At 50.0% G+C, this 12,274-nt stretch overlaps 1 protein-coding gene across 1 annotated transcript; it reads right to left on the bottom strand.

The window, feature by feature from the left end:
• Positions 1 to 8,654: 8,654 nt before the first annotated feature.
• Positions 8,655 to 10,495, bottom strand: LOC149324968 (uncharacterized). Its single transcript, XM_089563028.1, has one exon. The coding sequence runs from the start codon at positions 10,380 to 10,382 to the stop codon at positions 8,700 to 8,702; it is 1,683 nt and encodes a 560-aa protein (XP_089419154.1). The 5' UTR covers positions 10,383 to 10,495; the 3' UTR covers positions 8,655 to 8,699.
• Between the last annotated feature and the right edge of the window lie 1,779 nt (positions 10,496 to 12,274).

The raw sequence follows: 12,274 nt of genomic DNA on the forward strand, positions 1-12,274 counted from the left end.
GAGGAACACACAGACAGGATGGGAGGCAGATGGAAAAAAAATCAGACCCGTGGTGCAAGACTTGGCAAGAGTGGTGCACAAAATATTGCTAGGAAGAGTTCACATCCGGCAAACCAACAGATGCATGATTGTAACGGGCAAAGGCAGGCTACTTGGTGGCTGACAATGCAGTGCATATTGCAACCACACAAAAGGACAAAGAGAGGAAAGCACAGGGCAAAACACGAAACTTCGACTAAGGTTCACTACAAGGAAAACGGAATTTATACAAGATTCGTAATCACACCTCATAAACAGCCGACACCATCTCATTATACAGGTACGTGGGCGCGCGTGGCACAAGTTAGCATCTAGATAGTTGAATTCTTTCTTGGATAAGGATACTGAAGTGGTGCTTATGCAACGGTTTCTTTTCTTTTTTATGCATTAGGCTTTAAAAATTTTCCAGCTAAGCTGAGTCATTAATTCTTTCAGGACAATTGTGTCGCGGAACCTGGGCGTGCAGTTACGGCAATGACGACACTGTTTTGCCAGTTCACCGCCCCCCGCCAATGATTCAATGGCTGCGCAGTGCTCCTGAAGTCTAACATTGAGGCAACGTCCAGTTTGCCCTATGTAACAATTCCCAAATGTTACGGGTATTTGGTACACCACCCCAGTTTTGCAGGGAACGAACCTGTCTACGTGCTTAGTGTGGCACTCATTCTTTTTCCCATTTCTCTGCACCATATTACACATGCCCGAAAGCTTTTTGGGTGCCATGAAGACCACCAGGACATTTCATGGCCACTTTTTTGAGGCGATCGGAAATCTGGTGGAAGTACGGCATAGCCACGGGTCTCTGGCGTTGCGGTTCTTCACTTGGGCAGTGCTTCGATGGGCAACGAGCTTCCTGGGCAAAGGCCTCTATCACCAAGGTGATACAAATGCTCCTTTTTTATCTTGCTTGGACCATACTTAATTTTGAGGGAAAGAATTTCATTCAGAAGCGTGGTGTGTGTATCGGTTCATGTATTGCCCCATTGTTATGCGACATCTTTTTATTATATTGAGACAAGCGAATCGCTCCAAGCCTTGACACAGCCCACTCAGCTAGGATTTTTTGATGTGTAGACGATTATGCCATTTTCTTGTAAGGGGTATCTCCAGAAGGGGCTATTACAGTAGTGAACCGAATTCTTAAAATCTTCAGAGTGTGTGCCTTTGGGTTGAGCATCACCTATGAGTTGCCATCGCAGGGATTCCTGCAGTTTTTGGACATCTGTATTGTTACTAGTGGAAGCTAGCTGTGCTGGAGGTACCAGCCTCACTCAAAAAAAAAAGTTGTCTAAACCACCAGTCAGGTCTTTCAAAGTCACGCGCAGTGATGACACACACTGTCCACTCCCACTGGCGGTGGTGCGTCCGGTGCCTTTGAAAGCACTGGGAGTAGCTATTCGGCCCATCGATGCAGCGCTCAACCACAAATAGCACGAAAGAATGGGGCATGTTGTACAGGTCTTCAGCTGGGTCGGGTCTGTGATGCCACGCCAGTGGTGCAAGCAGCCATGGCTGGCTCCAATGAGTAGACACTGTCTCCTGCATAACAAAAAATTATGCAGTTAAGCATGTTCTTTCTCGGTGATCTCAACAGCCTTACGGGACGCTCTACTATGCAATGGAAGACTCATGCCAAGTAGCCCACAGCCAGGCTCTGCAGAACATGATATTCATGAGCATACAGACAACACAGGATGGCGAGATATAAGTGAGCACTGCTATAGGGTCAGTATTCTACCATCATAGTGATATAAATGATGCATTATGATTGCCTACACAACACAAACACTGTCAGGTGCATTTTGCCTTGGTTTCTTAGACAGGAAATATCATGTATTTCAACAGCGTTATATGAGTGCTGTGTTTCTGCTGCAATTGGGTACACTGTACCATACTGTAAAGTGTCTGCATTGGTGTAACTGGCCAGGCTCATTCTTGTAGCTTTAGCAGGTCGGAGCAAATGCAGTGTGCTGGAGATCAGTACACGTGATTGAGGTCGCCCAACGGTCGACAGGGCCTTTACCCAGAAAAGAACTTCCCCATCGTCCAGCAGGCCTTCCTCCGCTCGTGGAAGGATCCAGTTAGCACATGTCCACGGCCAGAATACGCATATTCGCACCACAGATCTCAGAAAAATACGCACAGCACGAACTTACTCTCGTTGCCGAGGCCCGCACTTGTAGCCGAACTCATGCAGACGAAAACAGAGGCCGAGGTCTACTCACTCATGTGAGCAGCGTAGAACCCCTTGCTACTTGCTCGCAGTGCTGGCCCGTGGCTTCTTGATGGCGATGAGTGTGTCATCGACACACCCGACGAAGCCGGGGATACTGCTGCGGGGAAATTTTAAGCGAAGGAAGCCCTCCTCGCCGCCGCCTTCTCTTTGGGTCTCGCCGGAAAGCGAACACACCCCCTTCTGCGACCCAACGTTGACAGTGGTCTCCGCCACCCACCGCAAACACTTGCTCACGGTCGGCTGGTCTACGCCGACATTTGCTTCATTTCCTACGCTGCATTGAAACCCACCGGCAGCCAAGAAGCACAGCGCGCACCGTACCTACCGATCCACCGACAGCGCACTCACCCGCACACTCCGAGTTCAACGGCGAGGTCGTCGCACAGCCATTGTGCAGTCTCCTTCCTATGTCAAGACGTCGAAACAACTTGTCCCTCACGTCAAAACTGTCTTCATGCACCCTCCTACACCATCGCTCGCGCGGAACAGCCGCCATTTTCGATCACAAAGATTGAGAGCGGTTTATGAGCTTTTATTTATTTGTTTGAATTTCCTGCAGCGCCGTGACAGCATAATTGCAGGGGGGATACATAATATATATATTTCAAACAAACAACTTGAGAGCTACCATTTTCGCTCTCAAGTTTCAGCTCGCATAATTAGGTGCGCAGCGTCACCACTTCAACCGTGTTCACTACGTCATCGTTGACGCAAAAAACCGCCGGCCAAGGCCGACCAATGGGAGCGTTGCATTTGGCGGCATTGTGGCCGTTTTAGTAACTTTTTAGTATTGAGAGCGGTGCAGAATACGGCCCCAGTTCTCGATTTGTCTTTGGCACCAGGTGGCGTAGGTATAAGGGCATGGTTCACAGTTGACAGTGGTACGTCTACAGTGACCACTTGCCAATTACTTTCACCATCTTGGTGAGCCCAGTCCGTGGTCTTGGTTCTGCCCGAAAGCTAGTTAATCTTGCAGCCTACAAATCTTTGCGCGCCTCACTTGATCCTTGTTCCTGTAGGAACGCAAGGGCTCAGCGAGTGTTTTCTTCAGTTCGAAAGCTACAGAGAGTTCCCAGTTCATTGTGCAGTCTGCTGTTTGTAATAAATCGACATCCTCATGGTGGAATGCGGCGTGTGAGACAGCCTTCCGCCATAGGAAAGCAGCATGGAGAAGTCTTTCGCATAACCACAGCCCTGCAAATTGTATGAACTAAAAATTCTTCTCGGCCTCATTTAAACGATCTACATATAGCAAAGGCAAAAGATGACCACAATCAAAATCTGAATACGTATTTGTCAAACCCAAGCAATAGGAAGGCTTTGTATCATTTTATGGAATGGAATGTAAACTCCTCAGCCATGCAATTAACAAGCTCGGCAGTGCTGTCTCCACGTGAGGCAAAAGGTGAGTTAGAGCAAATCGCACATGGGCTCGCATTACGTTTTCAGGAGCAGCGTAGAGTGCCTCAGTTTGCCCCCTACCTCAGCTTGGACTATGTTGTGGGTGACAAATCAGAGCTGCTAACTATAGTTTCTTCGATGCAATCCACGGTTCGGGGTTCGAACGGTATCACGGTTGGTGTGTTAAATATCTTAGCTCAAGAGTTCACTCAGGACCTCCTCGATCTGGTCAATGCTTCATTGGAAGCTGCATGGCTGCCGCACTCCTGGAAGGTGGCGAAAATAGTATTGCCCTTAAAAAATTCAAAGAAAGATTCCCATTCCATCTTGATAACATTCGGCTCTAACATCCAATTTGGTAAAGCTCGTGGAAAGAATTTGCACAGCTGCCTATCAAAGCATGTTTCGGAAATCAACGCATTGTGTCCAGCCCAGATTGGCTTTCGCCGCGGATGCTCAATATGGTCTGCCCATGTCGATTTAAAGAGCATAATCTGCCTTGCTATGCGAAACAACAAAGTATACCAGCGTTAGTGACGCTTGGCATTCCTAAAGCATACGACATTGTTGAACATTCCATCCTTCTCACGAAATCGTCATTACTACACCCGCCGTACTACATTTATGCGTGGATCTGTGAATTTTTAGCACGGCAGCAGTTCTTTTGCACTGACGAGACTCCTTCACTTCAGACACCTATGCCCAGATCAGAGGTGTGCCACAAGGCTCTGTGCTTTCACCACTTGTTTTCAATATGCTGGTGTGTGACATTCCCGCACACCCCGACTTTACACTTTGTTTATGCAGACGACATAGCCTTCTTTGCCTCTGCGACAGACATTCATGTCCTATGTCATTGTCCTCAGGCTTACCTAAATGCGCTCGAGGTTTGCCTTAATAACATTAATCTGGTATTAAATGTGCATAAAGGCAGTGTGTTAGTTTTTCAATCCAACATGCCTTTATATATATCATTACACTATCGCTCGGACAACATACCACAGGTGGAATCTTTCAGTATCTAGGCGTAATGTATGATGCTAGTATGGATTGGTGGCCCCACATCGACTAGTGTTGAGAAAGGAGAGCGTGCACTCCTTTCACAACACATGGACATGCACAGGGACACTCTCCTACTCCTTTACAGAGCCTATGTCAGACCCATTTTGGAAATTGGCTGCATACTCTTCTCTGGTTCCCCTAAATACAAGCTTCATCCGTCGCTACAGTTAGGCACGCACTGCGCCTCTGCCTTGGTCTCCCTCATTTAGTTTCCACCGCAGTTCTGTACCTGGAGGCTCGTATTCCTGACCTATTAACTGTCAGCTATTAACTGTCAGCTATTATCAGCTATTAACTGTCAGGACTTTCTTGCGGGCATTTGAGTCTGCTCCTGGTGTGGCTACACTTATTTTTGTTTCCCATCCGGCTCTCCTTCTTAGTCATCATTGTCCAAGGTTGTCGTTTTTACTCATATTGGTCATCGATACGCGGCCCTGCTGCGGCCTCTGCGCGGCATATATGTTCGCAGCGACGTAGGCGTGGCCTGCTTCCGCTACGGCCAGCGGGGACTACGCGAGGGACTGGGCCGGGTCTTCCTTGTCAGGAAACGATTTGGCGGAAATCTTCGTTCTCCGCGTCCTCCTTTCGTCGCTTGCGGACGCCTTACGTGCTGGTTGGCCGCTATGTGAGGGCCTTGGTCGACACCGGAGCGGCTGTCAACGTGTTGGACAAATCGCTGGTTGCCAGCGCGCCCCATTTGCTTTTGCCAGCCAGCAAAACCCGGCTCTTGGCCTTTAACGACGCCCCGGTGGAGCAGGTCGGCCGTGTCATTGTCGATGTGTGCAAGCACTCGACCTTGAGTTTGTTGTCGCAGACAGCACTGTTTGGGCGGCGGTCCTCGGGTGGTGCAAGCAAGTGGGGATCGTCCTCAGCAAAGCCAAGGGTGAACCAAACTCTGTGCGCTGGGTTGGCTTCGCCGGCTTTCCAGCCTCCGTGTCGGCCTGTGCCAGTAGCTGGTATCGGCGTGTCCTATAGGTTCAGTTCAGTTCAGTTTATTTACCTTAAAGGCCCCCTTTCGGGGGTATTACATAAGGGGTGGGATCTTAATAAAATGAGCAAACAAAACAGCGAATATTATTTAGCACTGAAGGTGATCGGTTACATGTTCTTGAAAAGTAGAGGATGAAGCGATGTTGACGATGTCACGGGGTAGGCCGTTCCAGTCCGTTGCTGCTCGAAAGAAAAATGAAGCAGAAAAGGTGGCAGTATGCGATGGTGGCCGGGCAACCTGTAGGGGATGACTGGTGCGGTGAGATATGCGTGCGGCAGCTGTGATATACGGTGACCGATTGAGGGAAGAATGGAATAATTTGTGATAAAGGGTGAGACTTGAAATGCGAGGACGGAACGAAAGGGGCGGTAGTCCTGATAATGCTTTCAATGAAGAAATGCTGACGTCATATGAGTATGAAGAGTGGATGAATCGAGTGGCACGATTTTGGACAGCTTCTAATGCATTAATTAAATAAGTTTGGTGCGGGCTCCATATGGCAGATGCATATTCTAATTTTGGTCTGATGAGCGATTTATATGCGAGTAATTTTACGTGTTGAGGGGCAAGGCGGAGATGGCGCTTGAGAAAACCAAGCGTTTTATTCGATGCTGAAATGATGTTGCCAATATGGGTGCGCCAAGATAAATCACAAGACAAGGTGACTCCTAGATACTTATAAGATGGTACTGAATCAATCGAGGTGTTAGAAATGGAATATTGGAAGCGATGCGGGCTATGACGACGAGAGAAGGATAAGAGTTTGCATTTATTAGGATTTAGGGACATGAGCCAGTTGTTACACCAATTAAGTACGCTGTTAAGATCGGTTTGAAGACTAAGTTGATCACGAGAGTTATTAATAGTGCGGTAAATAACACAGTCGTCAGCGAACATTCGAATACTGCAGGAAACGTGGTCAGGTAAATCATTAATATATATTAAAAAGAGTAATGGACCGAGTACAGATCCTTGCGGAACGCCTGATGTAACCGGGAGGCTGTTAGACAGGTGGCCATTAGCAAAGACTGATTGAGAACGATTAGTGAGAAACTGCTCAATCCACTGTAGTATGTTAGGATGTAAGTTCAGCTGTGCAAGTTTTACTAATAAACGACGGTGGGGAATTTTGTCAAAAGCCTTTGCAAAATCTAGAAATATGGCATCAGTCTGTATGTTACGGTCAAGATTAGTGTGCAAGTCGTGAAGGAACAACGCTAATTGGGTTTCACAAGAGAGGGTTTCATTCTTCACAACATGGGTTTCACGAAACCCATGTTGTGAAGAATGGAAGAAATCGTTTGAGTCTAAGAAACTTATGATCTGAGAGTAGATGACATGTTCCATGATTTTGCAGGGTACGCTAGTTAATGAAATGGGGCGATAATTCATGGGGGAGTCTCTGTTACCTGATTTGTGGACTGGAACGACCTTCCCCGTTTTCCAGTCATCTGGAATGATCCCTGAAGAGAGCGATTGCGAAAAAATCAAAGATAAGTAGGCTGCACATGTTGATTTCACATTTTTAAGCAGTTTTGTATTAATCATGTCCATACCAGCTGATGATGAGAGTTTCATGTTATCAATTATGGAAGCGATACCATCAGCGAGGAATGTGATAGCTGGCATGATGGCTTCTGTGTTGAGCGATGGTAACTGTGAAGGCATGTCAAATTCACTCGTGAAAACAGATGCAAATGCGTTATTAAATATTTCTGCGCATTCATCGTTAGTAACCGCTTCGTGCAAGTCGTTAGTGAGTGTAATATCATGAGTGTGCTTAGGATTTAAAACCTGCCAGAATTGTCTAGGATTGCTGATTAGTAGCTTCGGTAAGTCAGTGTGATAAAATGAGCGCCTGGCGCTACGAACTGCAAGTAAGTATGATTTCTCAGATGCAAGGTATTTTTCCCAAGCGGCTTGATTATCAGTGTGTTTGGCTGAACGAAACAGGCGTTTCTTCTTGTTTTCTAGACGTTTTAGATGCTTAGTAAACCATGGCTTATTGCGGTTATTTTGGAAAGATACCCTGGGGATAAACATATTAGAGAGCATATTTAACTTATTTTTGAATATCAACCAGTTTTCGTGAACAGAGTGATTGTCGAATGTGGATTGGTACTCTGAAAAGAACATGTTAAGGTCTTCAGTTATTGCATCGTAATTCCCTTTATCGTACAGATTTATTGTTTTTCTGGATGGGTGCTTCTGAGCTGGGGTAAATGAAAATAGAGCATGTAAGATTTTATGGTCGCTGATTTCTGGAAGATAACTAATGGATGATAGGTACTCAGGGCTATTAGTTAGTATTAGGTCAAGGGTGTTTGCGGTTGCATGCGTGACACGAGTAGGTTCCGAGACTAACTGTGTGAGGTTAAAATTTAAACAGACATCAATGAAGTTCTTGGCTTCTGTATTGCATGTTAATGAGGAAGTGCCTAAACTCTGCCAATCAATGTCCGGATAATTGAAGTCCCCGAAAAGGAGAATGCGCGCATTTGGGTATTTAACAACAAGATGATTTATGGTATCATTCAGATGTCGACAGAAGTTTGGATTTGACTGCGGGGGCCTATAACAAACGCCAAGAAGTACTGTTACAGGGGGAGTGCGAATAATTAGCCATAATGATTCCATATCAGATGTGACGTGTGCAATAGAGCATGATAAACCTCGGTGAATTGCAACAAGAACACCGCCCCCCCGTGAGTCTTTCCGATCGTTTCGGTAGACGTTGAATTCCGGTAAGTCAGTTAAAACTTCAGCGTCGGACACGTTACTGTTTAACCAAGTTTCAGTTAGTATAAGTATATTGCTCCTGGATGACGAAATTACGTTGGATATGAGTTCACGCTTTGGGAGGAAACTGCAGATGTTAGTGTATATCACGGAAAACGAGAGAACATTTGAGGAAATATTTGAGGGTGTCGCGCGCTGGCGTTTTATTGGTGTAGGGTGAAGGGACGATTGCTACGCGAGTTGCTTTACGGTGTTAGATGAAGTGTCAAAAATATAACGGTTCGAGCCGATGTGAAGTGTTTTAAATCGCAAGGAAAATTTGGCAGACCGGGCTTTAGCAAATGCAACTAGTTGTTTTCGCGCGTGACGAACGGCATGCGAGAAGTCCTCTCCAACACTATAAACCGTGTCTTTCAGATTCCGCCCATTTGATAGGAGGGATTCTTTAGTTTTGCTACTTGTGAATTTCACGATTATGGGACGATTTTTATCTTGTGAGTGACGACCGAGGCGATGAGCTCTTTCTATTTCGTGAGGTTCCACAGTTATTTGAAGGTTATTCCGGCAAACATCAATGATTAGTTTTTCAGATTCTGCCCACGTTTCGTTATCAGTAGTGTCAGGGATACCATAGAAGATGAGATTGTTACGACGTGACCTGTTTTCAGCGTCATCTATGCGGGTTTCTAGTTCCTGGATTATACGCGCCATGTTGCTTGTGTCAGCCTGCATCTTTTCAATGTCGTTTCGAAGGGGAAGTAGTGCTTGGTAGTGTGTTTCCAGGTCGGTCATACGGTTGCTTAAATCGGTTATGGTTTTATCCGTAGTAGTGAGCTGGGATTTCAGTCCTTGTACTTCGGCTATTAGTTGGGTTTGGCCTGCGGTTAGTTTCTGGAGTTCCGCGAGTACTGCACTGTTGTCGTTAGGACCAGGGTTAGTTTCGATATCTCCTGATAACAATAGCAAGGAATGAACAACAGTGGCACACTCAGCGGCAATGGCAACACAGCACTGTGGGCTCGGGAACTGCACCAGAACATAATTGCTTGATCTTTTGGCAAATAAGGAATATGATTTACTAACCTGCATCGCAAAGATTAGCGGATTAGATGGCTGCGCTGAGGTGCAGTCACCGAGCCCACAGAACGGTGCCGGTGGCGGGGGCGCTTTTATATGGGGCGAAGCTGTTGATGTCCGTGATGATGCGGCCGTCCAAGATTCCTTCGGCGCCGGCAGCCACTGTTCCTCTGTTGTCGCAGCAGTCATCCGGGGCGGGCAGCTGACGAGCGGCAAGCGGTAGCGTCCCGGCTCGTCACTGGAGCATGGTGGTGCCCAGTCAAACGACGCACCCGAAAGAATGCTTGCCAAGGTCGGCAACAGTAGGCTGACGAACAGCTGGTTGATCGTCTGCATCGCAAAGATTAGCGGATTAGATGGCTGCGCTGAGGTGCAGTCACCGAGCCCACAGAACGGTGCCGGTGGCGGGGGCGCTTTTATATGGGGCGAAGCTGTTGATGTCCGTGATGATGCGGCCGTCCAAGATTCCTTCGGCGCCGGCAGCCACTGTTCCTCTGTTGTCGCAGCAGTCATCCGGGGCGGGCAGCTGACGAGCGGCAAGCGGTAGCGTCCCGGCTCGTCACTGGAGCATGGTGGTGCCCAGTCAAACGACGCACCCGAAAGAATGCTTGCCAAGGTCGGCAACAGTAGGCTGACGAACAGCTGGTTGATCGTCTGCATCGCAAAGATTAGCGGATTAGATGGCTGCGCTGAGGTGCAGTCACCGAGCCCACAGAACGGTGCCGGTGGCGGGGGCGCTTTTATATGGGGCGAAGCTGTTGATGTCCGTGATGATGCGGCCGTCCAAGATTCCTTCGGCGCCGGCAGCCACTGTTCCTCTGTTGTCGCAGCAGTCATCCGGGGCGGGCAGCTGACGAGCGGCAAGCGGTAGCGTCCCGGCTCGTCACTGGAGCATGGTGGTGCCCAGTCAAACGACGCACCCGAAAGAATGCTTGCCAAGGTCGGCAACAGTAGGCTGACGAACAGCTGGTTGATCGTCTGCATCGCAAAGATTAGCGGATTAGATGGCTGCGCTGAGGTGCAGTCACCGAGCCCACCTCACGACGAAGTGCCCAGGACTAGGATTTCTGTTCTATCCATCCACCCCCCCCCCCTCCCGTCCCCCGGTGGAAAGACGAAATGGAAAAAATTGCCAGAGGCTCAGCTTGGTTAAGCCCGGAAATTGCGAAAGCAACTTCATCCGTTTCTTCAGCCCGCCGTTTCCTAGCTTGAGCGAATCGTTGCAGCCTTGCCTTGTGCATGTCGGACGACATGGTCTGGCTGAAATGCACAGCGTGGTTACGTCGGGACGACTGCGACGTTGTTGCGACTGAGAGAAGCATAAAAGGTAATTGCACGGGCCTGCCTACTGGCTCAGCCGAGCCACCACCGCTGCCACGTGCAGATAGAGGAGAGTTAACAGATCAGAAGAGAAAAAAAAAGATAACACGCGCGTCGCAACAACAACCGCGTCCTCCGAAGCGGAGCCGGGTCGGAGCCCGATATATCTCCGTCTGGCGCGACGTCATCATAGCGAGCGCCTCCTCGCGGCAGCGGCGCGCAGCTGCTGCTCGGCGCACCGTGGTTACGCTGAGACGACCGCGACGAAAACGAGTTGGGGCTCTGTCTCCCTCCGTCTGGCGTGACGCGCGCAGCTGCTGCTCGGCGCACCGTGGTTACGCTGGGACGACCGTGACGAGACGAGTTGGGGCTCTGTCTCCCTCCGTCTGGCGTGACGCGCGCAGCTGCTGCTCGGCGCACCGTGGTTACGCTGGGACGACCGCGACGAGACCAGTTGGGGCTCTGTCTCCCTCCGTCTGGCGTGACGCGCGCAGCTGCTGCTCGGCGCACCGTGGTTACGCTGGGACGACCGCGACGAGACCAGTTGGGGCTCTGTCTCCCTCCGTCTGGCGTGACGCGCGCAGCTGCTGCTCGGCGCACCGTGGTTACGCTGGGACGACCGCGACGAGACGAGTTGGGGCTCTGTCTCCCTCCGTCTGGCGTGACGCGCGCAGCTGCTGCTCGGCGCACCGTGGTTACGCTGGGACGACCGCGACGAGACGAGTTGGGGCTCTGTCTCCCTCCGTCTGGCGTGACGCGCGCAGCTGCTGCTCGGCGCACCGTGGTTACGCTGGGACGACCGCAACGAGACCAGTTGGGGCTCTGTCTCCCTCCGTCTGGCATGACGCGCGCAGCTGCTGCTCGGCGCACCGTGGTTACGCTGGGACGACCGCGACGAGACGAGTTGGGGCTCTGTCCCCCTCCGTCTGGCGTGACGCGCGCAGCTGCTGCTCGGCGCACCGTGGTTACGCTGGGACGACCGCGACGAAGACGAGTTGGGGCTCTGTCTCCCTCCGTCTGGCGTGACGCGCGCAGCTGCTGCTCGGCGCACTGTGGTTACGCTGGGACGACCGCGACGAGACGAGTTGGGGCTCTGTCTCCCTCCGTCTGGCGTGACGCGCGCAGCTGCTGCTCGGCGCACCGTGGTTACGCTGGGACGACCGCGACGAGACCAGTTGGGGCTCTGTCTCCCTCCGTCTGGCGTGACGCGCGCAGCTGCTGCTCGGCGCACCGTGGTTACGCTGGGACGACCGCGACGACCAAATTCGTTTTATTGCGCACACTCGGTCAGATGTCATGCCCTCTTTGCTTTCCCAGTATACTCTGGAGAATGTGCCAAGCCCTGTAAGCCATGCTTGGCCAAAGTGCCCTTCTACAGGGCCTCCCCTGCTAGCCGATGAAAAAGACCC

This window comes from Amblyomma mixtum, chromosome 10 (genome assembly GCF_055824585.1).
Source record: "Amblyomma mixtum isolate Tamu chromosome 10, ASM5582458v1, whole genome shotgun sequence".
Classification (NCBI taxonomy): Eukaryota; Metazoa; Arthropoda; class Arachnida; order Ixodida; family Ixodidae; genus Amblyomma; species Amblyomma mixtum.